This window comes from Dendropsophus ebraccatus, chromosome 11, assembly GCF_027789765.1.
Source record: "Dendropsophus ebraccatus isolate aDenEbr1 chromosome 11, aDenEbr1.pat, whole genome shotgun sequence".
NCBI lineage: Eukaryota > Metazoa > Chordata > Amphibia > Anura > Hylidae > Dendropsophus > Dendropsophus ebraccatus.
This window is the reverse complement of record NC_091464.1, coordinates 59520496-59537627: the sequence shown is the minus strand read 5'-3', so window position 1 is coordinate 59537627 and position 17132 is coordinate 59520496. Positions and strand designations below refer to the sequence as shown.

At 44.5% G+C, this 17132-nt stretch overlaps 1 protein-coding gene across 4 annotated transcripts in view; it reads right to left on the bottom strand.

Moving 5' to 3' along the window:
• Positions 1-17132, bottom strand: part of DSCAM (DS cell adhesion molecule) — a 312819-nt gene that overhangs the window by 40229 nt on the left and 255458 nt on the right. For all 4 annotated transcript variants that reach the window (XM_069945870.1, XM_069945869.1, XM_069945872.1 and 1 more), the window contains one exon: positions 9061-9237. In XM_069945870.1, the coding sequence (XP_069801971.1) occupies positions 9061-9237 (177 nt within the window). The remainder of the gene's footprint in view (positions 1-9060; positions 9238-17132) is intronic.

Here is a 17132-nt window from a genome sequence, read left to right as displayed (position 1 = left end):
CAATTCTTTGGGCAGAAACCCGATCCACAGCAGAACATTAGGGGTAAATTCCACCGTGTGAACAACAGAGCGGAAAAAACCCATTGAACACAATAGGACATTGCTCTATACATGTTTTACAGGGGGGATTTTAATTTCAAATTCCTCAATGTGAACATACCCTAAAGACAATAGATCTTATCCTGGGTAAAAATTTCAGTTCTGCTCAATGTCAGGAAGCAGCTTCCTTACAGAAAGCAGAAGTAATGGTCTGCTTCAGAGAGTGCAATAAACTCAATGCAGATTGATCTCTCCGGGGAACAACTTTTGCTTGTGTTGACTGAGATAGATATTACTTAACAAAATGAAGTGGAGCTATCCGATCAGCATAGGGGGACGTATAGAAAAAGCACAGAGAAAAGGTAATTTACGAGCAAATTAAACCAGCGGCCTGCTAATCTGTGCAGAGAATTACAGAGGCCTCATCCTGAATGTAAATAATCCATCTAGCAGACATCCAGCCTTAATTCAATCCATTTCTATTTTCACCCTAAACCTGCCTCCGGTGATTTGCTGACTTTTCCTCCGTTGGGGACTTGGATCATGGAGAGTTTTTCGAATAAAAGCCAAGGTTACAAAGCGTGGAAATAATTCAATTTAGAAGAATGATCATGCACAATGAGCCCATTAGCTCTTCGAGAGAGAAAGAAAAGATAAAAGAGAGGCTGCCCGAGAGGCGCGGGAGGTTCATTTTACCAGACTGTAAATAATATATGTAGGAGAGAAGCTAAATAGAGATAACCTAAAAGTTTATTCGCTGCCAGCAGTACCCTTCAGGAAGGTATACGGTGACACTCTTGTAGCTTTATACAGTACGCTGCATTATTAAAATCCCTCACGCTTAGCACAATGCATCGGGATGTTCAGTAATCTAAGTAACATTCGACTGGCGAACGCCTAGCCCAGAAGACACACATCCTGCATTATGGTCATTTCTCAGCGAAAGAAGCAACGGGTCGATAATATTCTGCCTGTATGATGAAAATAAATAAGTTTAAAGAGAATTACCCTGCTTAACCTCTGAAACAAAAAGAAAAAAAATAGCCTACAGGTTAAAGGGGTTATCCAGGATTAAAAAAACATGTCCGCTTTCTTCCAGAGACAGCACCACTCTTGTCTCCAGTTTGGGTGGGTTTTTGCAACTCAGTTCCATTGAAGTAAATAAGTTTATTCTTTAAGTTTCTGGAATGAAGCAGCAATATTTTTCTAATCCCGAATAACCCCATTTTCAAGGTCTCTCAACCAGGGTTTTCCTTCATTCCTCCCTCTACCATTTTAGTCAGAATGAATAGAGGTCTAATAAATAAACATATATTTCTAAAGCTATCCTTTACCTTTTTGTTGTCTTTTACATCTTTCTTTTGCTTCTGATTGACCCACCTACTGTCTAGAGTACACCCTGTAGGGGCTTCCTGTTCCTCCAGTTAGCTAACTCTACTTTTCTCCCATGACACCTTCTTGACTTAAACCCTGCCCACTACACCTACAGGAGCCTCCTACATAAAAAGAGGAAGATAAATGGACAGTACAGATTTTTCAAAAGGACTCTGTCAGCTGTAATTCAGGTTCCAAACTAATGAAACTGTTAAAGAAGTCTGTCGAAATTTTTATTAAAGTAATGTATTTCCCCCCAAAAGTTATACGAATCGCCAATACCCTTATTACGGGAAATGCTTACAAAGTGGGTTTTTTTTCCTGCACTTACTACTTCATCAAGGTTTCACTTCCTGGATAAAATGGAGATGTCACTTCCTGGATAAAATGGTGATGTCACGACCCGACTCCCAGAGCTGTGCGGGCTGTGGCTGCTGGAGAGGATAATGGCAGGGGGACACTGAGCATCCCCCTGCCATCATCTTCAGCAGCCTCAGCCCACACAGCTCTGGGCAGGGGCGTAGCTAAAGGCTGATGGGCCCTGGTGCAAAACATTAGCTTGCCCCCCCCCCCCCCCTTCCGATCAGGCGCAGTCAGAGACAAACAAAACTTATATTCAATTACTCTAAGGTGACGCCCCCTAATGTGCCACAGTGTCCAAATGAACTGTCCCTGTCCCCCTCGTGTACTGTGCCACTTCCTCCACCTTTTGTACTATGCTGCTGTGTCCCCTCATGTACTGTGCTGCTATGTCCCCTATAATTAAAGTACTGTACTGTGTCATTCTCTAATAACTTTCCCAATCTCTCAAACTGAAAAACTACAGCCGTACGTGATGGCTGTTGTAGTTCTGCAGTCTGGAGAGCCACAGGCTGTAAAACTACAACTCCCATCATGAAATGTCAGCAGGGCATGATGGGTGTTGTTGTTCTGCAACCTGGAGAGCCACATGCTGCAGACCTGCAACTCCCATCATGAGCCGTCAGGAGAACAGGCGACCTCTGAGATTAACCATACACAGACCACCCTTACACAGATGAACCCCCTCCATCCACAGATCACCCTATCCACAGATCACCTCATCCATATACAGATCACCCCATCCACAGATCACCTCATACACAGATCACCTCATACACAGATCACCTCACCCATACACAGTGGCGGATTAAATGTACCCTGGGCCCCGGGCTGTCCACCCAACCTGGGCCCCCCCCCCCCCCCCCCAGTCAATTCGCCCACATTATAATCTGCTACTGCGTCCCCCCCCCCCCCCCACACACAGTCCCCAATAAACACTGCCTGCCTCCCCTCCCTGCTGGCCCCAATAAACATAATGTTTGGTCCCTTGCTGCTACCCCCAGTAAGCATTGCCCACCCCACCTCCACTGCCCCCAATAAACATATCGCCACCTCACCTGGTCCCCTGATGTTGCCCCCCCCCCCAAGGTCACAGCAGCACAGAGGATGTCAGGAGAGGAGGGTGCTGATCTTATAGGAGAGGACCGAGCAGCACAGAGGATGTCAGGAGAGGAGGGTGTTGATCTATAGGGGAGGTCCCAGCAGCACAGAGGATGTCAGGAGAGGAGGGTGCTGATCTATAGGGGAGGTCCCAGCAGCACAGAGGATGTCAGGAGAGGAGGGTGCTAATCCTATAGGAGATAGTCCCCCTTTATAGATGGTCTCCCTCTTTCCCCCTCTATAGATGGTCCCCCCTCTTTCCCCCCTCTTATAGATGGTCCCCCTCTTTCCCCCCTCTTATAGATGGTCCCCCTCTTTCCCCCCTTATAGATGGTCCCCCTCTTCCCCCCTTATAGATGGTCCCCCTCTTTCCCCCTCTATAGATGGTCCCCCTCTTTCCCACCTTATAGATGGTCCCCCTCTTCCCCCCTCTATAGATGGTCCCCCTCTTTCCCCCCTTATAGATGGTCCCCCTCTTTCCCCCTCTATAGATGGTCCCCCTCTTTCCCCCTCTATAGATGGTCCCCCTCTTTCCCTCTTTATAGCTGGTCCCCCTCTTTCCCCCCTTATAGATGGTCCCCCTCTTTCCCCCTCTATAGATGGTCCCCCTCTTTCCCCCTCTATAGATGGTCCCCCTCTTTCCCCCCTTATAGATGGTCCCCCTCTATAGATGGTCCCCCTCTATAGATGGTCCCCCTCTCTACCCCCTTATAGATGGTTCCCCTCTTCCCTCTCCCCCCTTATAGCTGGTCCTCCTTTCCCCCCTTATAGCTGGTCCCCCTCTTTCCCCCCTTATAGCTGGTCCTCCTTTCCCCCCCTTATAGCTGGTCCCCCTCTTCCCTCTCCCCCCTTATAGCTGGTCCCCCTCTTCCCTCTCCCCCCTTATAGCTGGTCCTCCTTCCCCCCCCCTTATAGCTGGTCCCCCTCTTTCCCCCCTTATAGCTCGTCCCCCTCTTCCCTCTCCCCCCTTATAGCTGGTCCTCTTTCCCCCCCCTTATAGCTGGTCCCCCTCTTTCCCCCCTTATAGCTGGTCCTCCTTTCCTCCCCTTATAGCTGGTCCCCCTCTTCCCTCTCCCCCCTTATAGCTGGTCCCCCTCTTCCCCCCCCCTTATAGATGGTCCCCCTCTTTCCCCCTCTATAGATGGTCCCCCTCTTTCCCTCTTTATAGCTGGTCCCCCTCTTTCCCCCCTTATAGATGGTCCCCCTCTTTCCCCCTCTATAGATGGTCCCCCTCTTTCCCCCTCTATAGATGGTCCCCCTCTTTCCCCCCTTATAGATGGTCCCCCTCTATAGATGGTCCCCCTCTATAGATGGTCCCCCTCTCTACCCCCTTATAGATGGTTCCCCTCTTCCCTCTCCCCCCTTATAGCTGGTCCTCTTTCCCCCCCCTTATAGCTGGTCCCCCTCTTTCCCCCCTTATAGCTGGTCCTCCTTTCCCCCCCTTATAGCTGGTCCCCCTCTTCCCTCTCCCCCCTTATAGCTGGTCCCCCTCTTCCCTCTCCCCCCTTATAGCTGGTCCTCCTTCCCCCCCCCTTATAGCTGGTCCCCCTCTTTCCCCCCTTATAGCTCGTCCCCCTCTTCCCTCTCCCCCCTTATAGCTGGTCCTCCTTCCCCCCCCCCCTTATAGCTGGTCCCCCTCTTTCCCCCCTTATAGCTGGTCCTCCTTTCCTCCCCTTATAGCTGGTCCCCCTCTTCCCTCTCCCCCCTTATAGCTGGTCCCCCTCTTCCCTTTCCCCCCTTATAGCTCGTCCCCCTCTTCCCTCTCCCCCCTTATAGCTGGTCCTCCTTTCCCCCCTTATAGATGGTCCCCCTCTTTCCCCCCTTATAGATGGTCTCCCTCTTTCCCCCTCTATAGATGGTCCCCCTCTTTCCCCCCTTATAGATGGTCCCCCTCTTTCCCCCCTTATAGATGGTCCCCCTCTTTCCCCCCTTATAGATGGTCCCCCTCTTCCCCCCTTATAGATGGTCCCCCTCTCCCCCCTTATGGATAGTCCCCCTCTCCCCCCTCCCTTTATAGATGGTCCCCCTCTTTCCCCCCCTTTATAGCTGCCCCCCCTTTCCCCCCCTTTATAGATGCCCCCCCAGTGAGTAAATAACACAAAAATAACAAAATATAACTCACCTACCCTGCGTTCCCCCGTCGATCCTCTCTCCGTCTGCAGTCTCCGGCTGAGCGCGGCTGCCGGGGGTGTCCGGTCCTCTCCCCGGCAGCGCGTGCATCACACAGCTCCTAGTGCCGCCTGGGACCTGACTTCCGGTACGTGCGCTCCCAGTACCGGAAGTCAGGGCCCCAGGCGGCACTAGGAGCTGTGTGATGCGCGCGCTGCCGGGGAGAGGACCGGACACCCCCGGCAGCCACGTATCAGACGGAGGCAGCCGGAGACTCTTGTGACCGCAAGCGAAACAATGCTTGCGGTCACAAGAGTGCAGTGGCGAGGGGGCCTCCCGGGCGGCATTATAATGTGGGCGGCAAGGCATGGGCCCCCCCGGAGCCTCGGGCCCCGGGCGGCCGCCCAAACCGCCTACATTATAATCCGCCATTGCCCATACACAGATCACCCCCCCCCCCATACATACACAGATCACCCCATACACAGATCTATCACAATACACTCACCAGCTTCACCTGCTGGCCCCCAGGCTTCAGAGGAGATACGTCTATTGCTGTTACCAACCTGATTCTGTTCACCATCTGACACTGCTGCCCCCCACAGGCTGGGAGGAATGTTACCTGAGGAAAAGCTTTTCTCCTCATGGATGGTGCGGCCCTGGGATAATGGAAGGTAACTGTACTGCACTGTGACCCGGGCTGGAGGAGGGGCCTCAGTCCTGCAGACGGCAGCTGGAGTGTCCCAGCACTGAAGTGAGCAGTACAGTGTGGCAGACACTGAGGACGGGCCCCGCCTGGCTCCGGTGCTTTCAGTTTAGCTGCAGCCTGCATCCACAGGTTTGACAGTTAGGGCTCGTTCCCACTGAGCAAAAGCAGCTGAATTTCTGCGCTGAATCAGCGCTGAAATTTCAGCCGTTAAAATAGGTGCAGAGCTAATTTCCATTGTGTTGAATGAAAATTCTGCTCTGCAGTTCACACGGTGGAATTTCCGCACTGAACTAATCCGCTTTCCGCCAGAAGAATGAACATGTTCATTCTTCCGCTAGCGGAAGCCTATACAAATCAATGGGGCTCTGATTTTCTGTTTCAGCGCGGAATACAAGCGTAATACAAGCGGAAATTACTCGCTGAATCAGCGCGGAAATGGGGAAAAGGGGGGGGGGGGGGGAGGATTCTAGTATATATTCTGGTATACTCTAGTTTACTCACCAAATACTCACTGAATTTCAGCGCTGAATGCATGCGGATTCAGCGCGGATTCCTTGAGTATTCCGCGCTGAATTTGTCAAGAGCTGATTACGAGCTGAACACTTTCCTAGCAGAATACGCAGGGATTCTGCTTACATTCTGCTTATATTCTGCTCGGAATTCAGCGTCAGTTGATTTCAGGCAGAAATATTTCCTTGCATAATCCGCTCCTTTTGCTCTGTGTGAACGTAGCCTTAGGCTACACAGTTAAGTGGCAAGGGGGGGCCAGGCCGGGCCCCCCTTGCTGGCGGGCTGGGTCGCAGGTGCGACCCCTGCGACCGCTGTAGATACGCCACTGGCTCTGGGAGTCGGGTCGTGACATCACTATTTTATCCAGGAAGTGAAACCTTGATGAGGTAGTAAGTGCAAGGAAAAAAACACTTTATAAGCATTTCCCGTAATAAGTGTATGTTGATTTGTATAACTTTGGGGGGCAATACAAAACTTTAATAAAGAATTTTGCCAGACTTCTCCTTTAAGGTAAAGAAAAAACAAAGGGCGACAGCGCTCCATGGCGAGGATCAGAAGGGCAAGGTGAAAAAGGGATAGGGGTGCACGGCAACCCTCACCTGATGTGGTTGTGCAAAGGGAGGCACAACACTCTGCAGCGTATATATCAAGGACCGCAGCCACTCCCGATATCCAACAGGAAACAATGATGCAAACAACCTCCAACTCCAGACTACACGGATTATGGGGCGCAGGTCCAACTTGAGATCGAGGCACAGTGAGTAATAAAAATATATTTTATTGTGGAGACTCAACGCGTTTCGGAACCGCACCGGTTCCTTTCTCAAGAGTCATGATACTGATAAAACAGAACAGCACTATATATCACAAACCAAGATGACATCAAAAGGGGAGGAGGACTCAGAACCTCCCACTTCAATCAACACAGACACCTGTAACACCAATAAAGAAAGGCATATAGCTATATACTACATTGCATTGAAATACAATAATATATAAGAGTATATAAAACGAATATGTATATAAATAAAAATAATGTGTAGAAAATGTATAAAAAAAAAAAAAAAAAAACTCCAAAAAAACTTTAAAAAAAAAAAAAACTTTAAAAAAAAAAAAAAAAAAAAAACCTTAAAAATTTCTTTTTTTTTATTTTTTTTTTTTTATTTTCTTTTTTTATATATATATATTTAAAAATAAGTATATAAAGTTAAAAAATTATACCTTCGTATTTTCTAGTGTCTCATTTAAGCCATCTGGTGACAAAGAGCAAAGTTTAAAAATCCAGTACGATTCCCTATTAATGAGCTGCTTGTATCTATTGGGAACATTCTCTCCTATACGTTCCAAAATAGTGAGTCTCAAACTACTAGGGTCAGAATTACAATTCTGACCCTAGTAGTTTGAGACTCACTATTTTGGAACGTATAGGAGAGAATGTTCCCAATAGATACAAGCAGCTCATTAATAGGGAATCATACTGGATTTTTAAACTTTGCTCTTTGTCACCAGATGGCTTAAATGAGACACTAGAAAATACGAAGGTATAATTTTTTAACTTTATATACTTATTTTTAAATATATATATATAAAAAAAGAAAATAAAAAAAAAAAAAAAAAAAGAAATTTTTAAGGTTTTTTTTTTAAAGTTTTTTTTTTTTTTTTAAGTTTTTTTTTTTTTTTTTTTTAAAGTTTTTTTGGAGTTTTTTTTTTTTTTTTTATACATTTTCTACACATTATTTTTATTTATATACATATTCGTTTTATATACTCTTATATATTATTGTATTTCAATGCAATGTAGTATATAGCTATATGCCTTTCTTTATTGGTGTTACAGGTGTCTGTGTTGATTGAAGTGGGAGGTTCTGAGTCCTCCTCCCCTTTTGATGTCATCTTGGTTTGTGATATATAGTGCTGTTCTGTTTTATCAGTATCATGACTCTTGAGAAAGGAACCGGTGCGGTTCCGAAACGCGTTGAGTCTCCACAATAAAATATATTTTTATTACTCACTGTGCCTCGATCTCAAGTTGGACCTGCGCCCCATAATCCGTGTAGTCTGGAGTTGGAGGTTGTTTGCACCTTTAAGGTAAAGAGTCACATGGTACTGTTCATTTATCTGTCTGTGCTTCCAGAACATACTGTAAGAAATGTTTTTATTCTCCTATGCAAATATACCTATATACCTTTATCAAGGTGTGGGCATAAGAAGATACCTACACAGAAGAGAAGGTCAAACTGGGCCTAAATTATGATGCACAGTTTTGCCATAGAGGACTGAAGGTTCTGGCATTTATTTCCAAAGGGATAATTCCTAATCCCTGTATTGACAAAAATAATCTTGTAGCTACCCATTAGCTAAGAAGATAAGCCAACCAGGCCTGCGCCTCTTATCTCCAGGGCCTTAAACTAGCTGCATGGTCTGCCTCCATAATAAGAAAGGAATAGTTTACAGTGCGATGGGGGGTTCACACAGATCATGAACTTAAGACCAACACAGTAGACCTTACATTTGGAGGAAAACATTATTCATGTGATTCCCAGAAGTCAAAACAAACTTAATGACACTTAATAACTATTAATGGGCTGCAAGCTAAGCCTGGCACTCACTACTCAACATTAACCTTTCTGGCTATAAGATTAATCTCTATTTTCTCCACTTACGTCATGTTATAGCCTGTGTCCTTTTGTCTCCCCAATCCTCCCCCTACAATCATTTTACTGCTTCGTCTCAAATTCTACATGGATCTGCAAGGGTCCATGTTTTACCTTCTCCTTGTCCCCTCCACAGGGGGGAGCTACAACAAGTCTTACATATAGCGCTGATAGCCTTTCAACGATGCCAGAATGTTCTTTTACCTCTCAGCCTCTTCAGTCTCTGCTCCCGTCTTCTCCTCCTGACAATCAGCAGTAAAGCGAAAAGCAGCAAGACCCCAATCAGGATACAGGAAATGGTCACCAGCATTTTTATCCCTTTGTTGGTGGAGAGTCCTTCTTCACTAGTCTCAATGGATTTTATTAGTGGGGGGATCGTACCTGTGAAGAGGGGCAAAATTTTAATCAAAGATGAAAGAAATAAGGTCAGTTTATAAGTCTTTACCTTAAAAGTAATGCACATTCATTTCTTTAAAAATCTGTCACATAAATCTCTGTGTAAACACACCATTTTAGAGGTAAAATTCTCACATTCTGATCATTGGGGGTTCCACTGCCAAGACCCCCTCAAGTCCTGGAATAGAACGCTACTACAGTTGCCTTGTGGAAACATGTAAAGCACCAAATGTCCCAGTGGTAGGATCCCTGCTAATCATATTGTTACAGCATATCCTAGAGATATTAAAGGGGTTTTTCATTTATCTATAAACTAACTTTATAGGGGAAATCCAAGGACTATTTTGGCCAAAGCCCTAATCACCAATTCCAGTGATCATGAAAACTCAGCCAGTTATTGGCCACTTCCTTGTCTAAACCAAGATCTGGAAGTTTTGAGCAATGGGGATTGGGTATCATTGGATCACCAGAGTGGGATTGGGGCAACTTGATCAAATACACACAAAAAAATATTTGCTTTATTATGATAAAAGGAGAAGTTCCTGAGGCCAAGCACCCTGTACACATGAGGTCTACTGTGTTGGTCTTTCAATGTCCAAGCACCCTGTACACATGAATGCTTGGATCAGCTGAGCGTGACCCTTCTGTCCCATGACATAATTTGTTGGAGAGGAGCCAGAAGGCCCCACAAACATTTGATGGTTGGCCAATCCAACCGAAAAGTTTATGGCTAACATTCAATGGGGAACTCTGGCTACTTTAACTGTTTTTAAAATCTATAAAAGAATTTCTTTTTGGATTGTAAATTATAAAACGTTGCCAGGAAGTGGAGCCTCGGGCCGGCTCTGGGGTGTATTTTGCTGAATGGTCCTAGTTAATGGAACGTCTTGTGGCAGTGATGATAAATGAGTCAATAAGGACGCAGCTGATAAGCGGCAGGCGCACACTCTGCACCAGGTAACCGCCACTATACACAGCCGAATACTAAATCAATCTGAAGTTCATTTCAGATCAGACACTGCTTAGCTGAGTAATGACCAATCCGTTCTCACTCAGACATTAGCAGAGGGTCCCCCCACAACCAAATTTCTCTACATGAAAAGCAGACGCTTTAGCCGGCCATAAACATTAGCCAATTTTTAAAATTCCATTTCACAGGCTCCAGGCTGGGGCATACACTGATTGGTGTATATCCTAGCTATGGGAGCCTCACCAATGAGATGACATGATCCCCTGTTAACAACTGAGTGCAGCTGTCATTGATATCAATAGGGAAGTCAATGTCTTTCAGAATGGCTCTCTCAATTGAAGTCATTAAAAGTTACTGACCAATTAATTAATAAATCTTTATGGCTACCAGAGCAATTCTCTGATACAAAGCTCCAAAACCCTAAACAGACACAGGCTTAAAGGTAAAGTCCGGCCCAGTCAAAAATCTGACAGGCGGAAGGGGCAGGGGAGAAAATAACAAGCAAGTATTGCTCATCTTTCCCCGTGCCCGCCATGAGCAGAGTGACTAGCCCTAGGACCCAGGCCGAAAGGGCATTTTCGCCAAGTTGTGATGACATCACGACTCAGGAGGGAAATGCTTTTTTCAGCTTATAGATAACTTGCTCAGCCAATCAGTAACTGGAGCGGTGTCCCACCCCAGCCACTGACTGGACTCTGCTGGAGATCCCGAAGCCCGACTGGGGATCCAGTGCTGGAGAGGTACGGGCAGAGGTGCGTTGGTGTAGTTTTTTATGTTTCCCCCTGCACCTGATGTTAGAAAGTTTTTTCCCCATGTGGACTTTAAAGCTTGCCACTTTTTTCAGGAAAATTTAAAGAATGGGCTGTCCTTCTGGCCATGTATAACTTGTATATGACATATTCACCAGTTTCTCCCCTTCAGCCTCTATTTCTAATTTTTCATTGTCCACTAAGCGTAGACTAACTGATATGATGTCTTCCATTCTCTGCTTGCTCCCTATATCTCTATAGCACATCCTCACAAGCAGCAGAAGCATGGAGGACATTATAGAGCTACTAAGTGTAAACTGTGAATCCAGCATTGGATTGAGATCTAACACTAAGATCCTGAAGTTTCTCTGTAGAGCCTCTCTCTCTGCTTCTGTCTCTCTCCAGCTACAAATCCCTCCTCCCCCTTCTACTCCTCCTCCTCCTATCATTTAATTCTAGGTGAATAGTCAACAGGGAATTTAAAGCTGTATATGAGAAAAATGGCGTTTTGACCACTATAAACTTCTGTTTTGCAGTTATTCCATAGGAACCTTTATTATTTACTTCTAGCAGATGAAAATCTATCCTGGTAATGTCGCGACACAGTGGAGCAGGGCTTGTTACGTGTATTGTAACATGGCATATGCTATCAAATAACACAAAGAAATGTTTAAAACCATCAGAGCCACAAGACAACATTATTCCACTAACATTGGGTGACATTTATACTACTGCATTCTTATACAACCTATAGCACTGCATAATCCCATGCAAGACATCTGCAGAAGCGCTAAAGCATATGGAAAGAGAAACTTATAGAGTCTTCACTTATTTGTGCACAGCCCCTGTAGGACAATACGGAGGTAATAGTGAAACTCCTCATAAACTTTGCACAGACTCTGAACCAGCAGGAGGTGACAAGAAAATGTGGATGAAGCTGAATGATGGATGCAAAATAAAACAATGTGACTCAAAAACAGTATAATGACCACACAGAACCTGTAAAGTCGTGTCGTGTTTCCATGTGAATAAAACACCTTCCTAAAAAATAAGATACCCCAACTACCCTACCAATTAGCCTAAAGTAAGGAATCCTAACGAAAATAAGGCACCCTTACTCTTAAATAGGGCACCCCCCAAAAGTAAGGCTGCCCGTTGCCAGCCAGGACTCACCTAATCCCCTCATGGACCTTCACAGCCGCTGCAGGCATAGTGGTCCATGGCCCCACGTCCTCCGCACGACCCGACGTACGCTTGACGCACGACCCGCTGCATGCCTGGCACACGTCCTTCTGCTGATGTGCTCCTGCTTCAGCAAAGATGCTGGTAAGTATTCCAGGGAGGTCCGGGGGATGTCTTATTTCTCTACCCTCTGATGGGGGGAGGGTGTTGGTTGGCGTGGGGAGAGAAATAAGATATCCCCCCAAAATAAGGCATAATGCCTGTTTTTGAGCAAAAATTAATATAAGGCACTGTCTTATTTTCAGAAAAACACGGTAAGATACAAACTAACTTCACAGACAATGACAAAATATTAGTTTTTGCCCTCATCTTGTTTACAGTGTTTTATTAGGACTGTATTATCTTGGTGTTGAAACTGTGTCGCCCCACCAGGGAAAGCCATGGCTCGCTAGCTGGCGCCATCTGTGTCTGAACTGCGCCAGCATATAAAAGACGATAAGTAGAAGATATCTGGCAGAAAAAAACAAAGGGCATTGAGGAACGTCGTCGGCTGTAATTAGTTCATGGGATAAAATCTGCCCTGCAGACATCCATAATGGGGCCAGGCACAAAGTATCTAAATGACTTGTAGAATAAGCAAATGAGCAGAGGGAGAAGATTTTCAATAACCCGTTCCACATGGAGACCCTCGTAGCCAGAGGCAGGAGATAGAAAACATAGCGGCTAAAAAAGGGAGATTGGCACAGAATTTGTCTTGTCAGATCAAATTGTACTATGTGAAATCTGTCTGGCTAAGGCTTGTAAGTGCGAGATGATAAGAAAACCACTGAGCGGTCAGAATATAGTACTGGGAAAATATGTACAGTGAATTTAAAGTACATCATTTTATAAGTTCTCTTCGGTAAAGGTATAAAGAAAATTCTCAATGACAATCAATATGCTTTATCTCTTTAAAACCTTAGTGGATGGGTTATATATAAGAAAGTTGCCCCATTCCCAATATCAGTATCTTAAGACACTGTTCTTGGGTAATATAGGACTTACCTGGGGAGGAGATGGCACTATGGGAAGAAGACAACATTGTGGGAGCAATGTGATGGGCAGAGATATACTGGAGACCTTGTGTCCTTGCATTATGTGGATGTTACTGTGACATGTATCACCTACCTAAGGGTCCTATTACAAGGAGCGATTTTTAACGATTAATGGCTAAAGATAAACAATCACAAACAAGATTGTTTATCGTTAACCTGAAATCGTTCACCATATTACACAAAACGATGGTGGTTAGTTATGATTGTTACTATAATCGTTATTGCAATCGTTACTATGATTGTTTAATCCATCTAATCCCAGCAAAACAATAGACAATGTGCAATTACACTGAATGATTAGTGAAAAAATGCAGAACTACAGCGAATGAATGTGGAATTACAGTGAATGATTAGCGGAGATTAACGATAATTTTAGGTTCTGATCTAAATCAACGGTCAACGACACACAAACGATTAATTTGATCTTTGCCTACCATTACACAGAACGATTATAGCTTAAATTCAAAGGATATAATGATTATTTGCACGATTATCGTCCCGTGTAATAGGGCCCTAACCATTATGCACATGAAGTCACCCTTTGATAGCAGCAGGGACCCCCTAACAGCAGCGGTCAGCAGGATAGTGCCCCAGCCATGCTGCAGACATTGTTCGGGGATGAAGGGATGAAGAGATCATGGTGTTGATTCGTCCTCCAGATTGCCTTGATCTCAATCTGATTGTTGCTCTGTGGGATGTGCTGGAGAAAAAAAAGAACTTGGAGGCCGCACCTCACACCTTATAAAATGTAAAGGATCTGTTGCTCTCGTCTTGGTGCCAGATATCAAAGGACACCTTGACAGCTTTTGTGGAGTCCATACCCCAATGGGTCAAAGCTGTTTTGGCGGCACAATATCCGGTAGGTAGTTTCAATGTTACAGCTGATCACAGATCACGGTATATGATGAATATCCAGCCTATGCTCTTAAAGCCTTATAATTCACCACTGAACGAGTATAGGGATGCTACTCTCATACACAATACAAACCTGATGCTGATTACAAAAATGTACTACAGCCCAAGTGTCTTGGGGCTGATCTAAGACGCTATCACCTCATGATGTGAGATCCTGATTATTCCACTATAATATAATGCTGCTGGAATGGTGTACCCAGAATAAATGGCTATTTCTATCTTTGTAATGACAGAAAGACACAGATATTGTAGTTGAATGAGAGCAAACTGGGCAATCATTCGTCTTTAAACTAGAATTGAAAGCCTCAATCTGTGTTAGAAGCCCCACCAAGTTGGGGTTTGCCAAAATGACTATTGCTCCAAGACCCTCCTAACCTGCCACTATGGTTGCCCCAGTAGAAGAATAGCTCTGCCTCTCTGTAGGTCTTTGTGGTCAGTACCCAGCAGTGGATCATAATAGGGGCGTTCCGGGCAGCAGCCCGGGGCCCTGAGCTCCTGGGGGGCCCATGAACACCCAAAAAGACTTATACTTTCAGTGGTGTACTGTCTCCTGGCCTCCATGATTTGCAAAAAATCACAGTTTTTTATGGCAATTTTGCACAAATCAGGACATCATGACATTATCTATACTGTACTATGAACACCAGGCTAGTGCCGCCATAGTTACAGTGGGGTGGGGGGGCCCAGGCTTGGTGAACAGCCCGGGGCCTATGGTAAAGTTAATCCACCCCTGTCAGTACCCCACTAGACTCGGAAATCTCTACTACTCTTGGTGGCAAATGTGCAATGTACAACACAGCCACAAGCCAATTGCAAATAGTTGTAACCAAAATCCCAGTACCGTATTAGCAAAATGCAATTATAATTTCAGAGGTTAAAATGTATTGCTTAGAAGAAGTAGTATTCCTCCTCTTTCGTCCCACCATCCTTTCCCTGTATAGTTAGGATAATAGACCTTGGCATTACATGTGGTCACTGCTACATGACTCAGTAATACCAAATAGCAGCATTCAGTACCATATCACTCACTAGTACCAAGGCCTGCACTGATGCCGGACTCTTTCTGCATTTTTAAAGCCAAGATATATACTGCATCAACTCTAAACAAAGGGACACTGCAGGAACAATAATAAGGAAAAGGCAGAACATAAAAGTTCTCATAATGGAGGAAATTAGGGGTATTAAAAGTGATGTCCTTAATCTTCCAAACTAGTGCAAAGATGGCAACACTTAAATCTCAAGAACAGGACAGTGTAAAGATGGCATCCCTCACCTTACAAGAAAAGAATATGGAAGATGTGGCACCACATGTACCTTGAAAATAGGATGGTGCTAAGGTGGTATGGAAAAGGTGCAAAGATGGCATATTCATCATCTGATAATAGAGTGGTACAAAAGTGGAACCCTTCATCTCCAGAGAATAGAATTGTGCAGAGGTGGAAAATAATAATGCAAGGTGGCAAGTGTCATTTCCCAAGAACAGAATGATGTACAGGTGACAATCTATTCTAAAAATAGAAAAGGTGAGAGAAGGCATCTGTCATAGAAAAGAGCTAGAGGTGGCATTTACCAAGATGGTACCAAGATGGAAATAATTGTACCCACCTACTATAGGAGGAGAATACAACGGTGCAGAGATGTCCCTCACCCTCCACACATTTTGATTCATCAATTGTGATACACAGATGTGATATAATAGACTTTTCATGACAAAGTGCCGTGTTACATGGCGGTCTGATCTCACACACTTCCCGGCACGCTCAGCACTCTTTGCAGCGATTTCCCAGCCCTTTGTACAGTATCAGATCCATTGATCTCCATTAGCTCATCACCAGCATCAAACAAAGTAATCACCGCCATAAATCTTACACTTCATCGGGACTCTGGGAACACTGCAAGCCCATCACCAGAAAAGGCAAATGGAATTTAAGAAAAGCAAATTCTCCTGTTTTATGTGTGACTGCAGAAGACCCGGCACTCCGGAGTTGTGCCTGGCAAGGTCCTATTACAGCTCTCCCTGGAGGCCCCCAAATCCTATTTATGAAATACAATTAGGTGTTTTGATGGATTGTCCGGACAAATGGCAGAAACCAAACGTCTGCGGTAAGGTTTATTTCTTTTTGCTGGGAGCTGAATTTATTATGTAGATGAGAACTAAGTTTTCTAATGGAGGCTGGCTCTACAGGAATGGTTGAATGTTCTAGAAATATTAAGCAGAACTTTTCCTCCACTAAGAAATTCTCCCCATTTCGTAAAAGAGATGAAGCGGACGTATACAGGAATTATCGATCTCACACAACAGCTTTACTTTTACAAGGGCTGTAACTACACAGCTCATTCCTGGAGTTGGAAAGGTAGATGGATAAAGATACAGATATGGACAAGTCTTCCATGGTGCTGCTGTCAGCCCGCTACTTACACTTGGCAGAAATGCAGAATAACTATTTTTGTATACAGCGCTGAAACTGCCAATAAGATTAAAACTGGCCAACTCCTTGTTAATATATAATGGTTCATTTACGGTATTTATGTACGGTATGTATGTTTAGTCAGCCGTCTGACTAAAGGCTCAAAAGCTAAAATCTATTGTCTTGCAGCATTTAAATTATTAACAGAAGTGCAATTCCAGTTATGGCTAATATTAACCTCACTAGTATAGTAACATTTAAGCAAAATAGCAAATAAAACATATCTGTACTGCCCCCTAGGTGCAAGAATATTGCTACTATAATACTGCTCCTATGTACAAGAAAATAACTACTATAATACTGCTCCTATATACAAGAATATAACTACTATAATACTGCTCCTATGTACAAGAATATAACTACTATAATACTGCTCCTATATACAAGAATATAACTACTTTAATACTGCTCCTATATACAAGAATATAACTACTATAATACTGCTCCTATGTACAAGAAAATAACTACTATAATACTGCTCCTATATACAAGAATATAACTA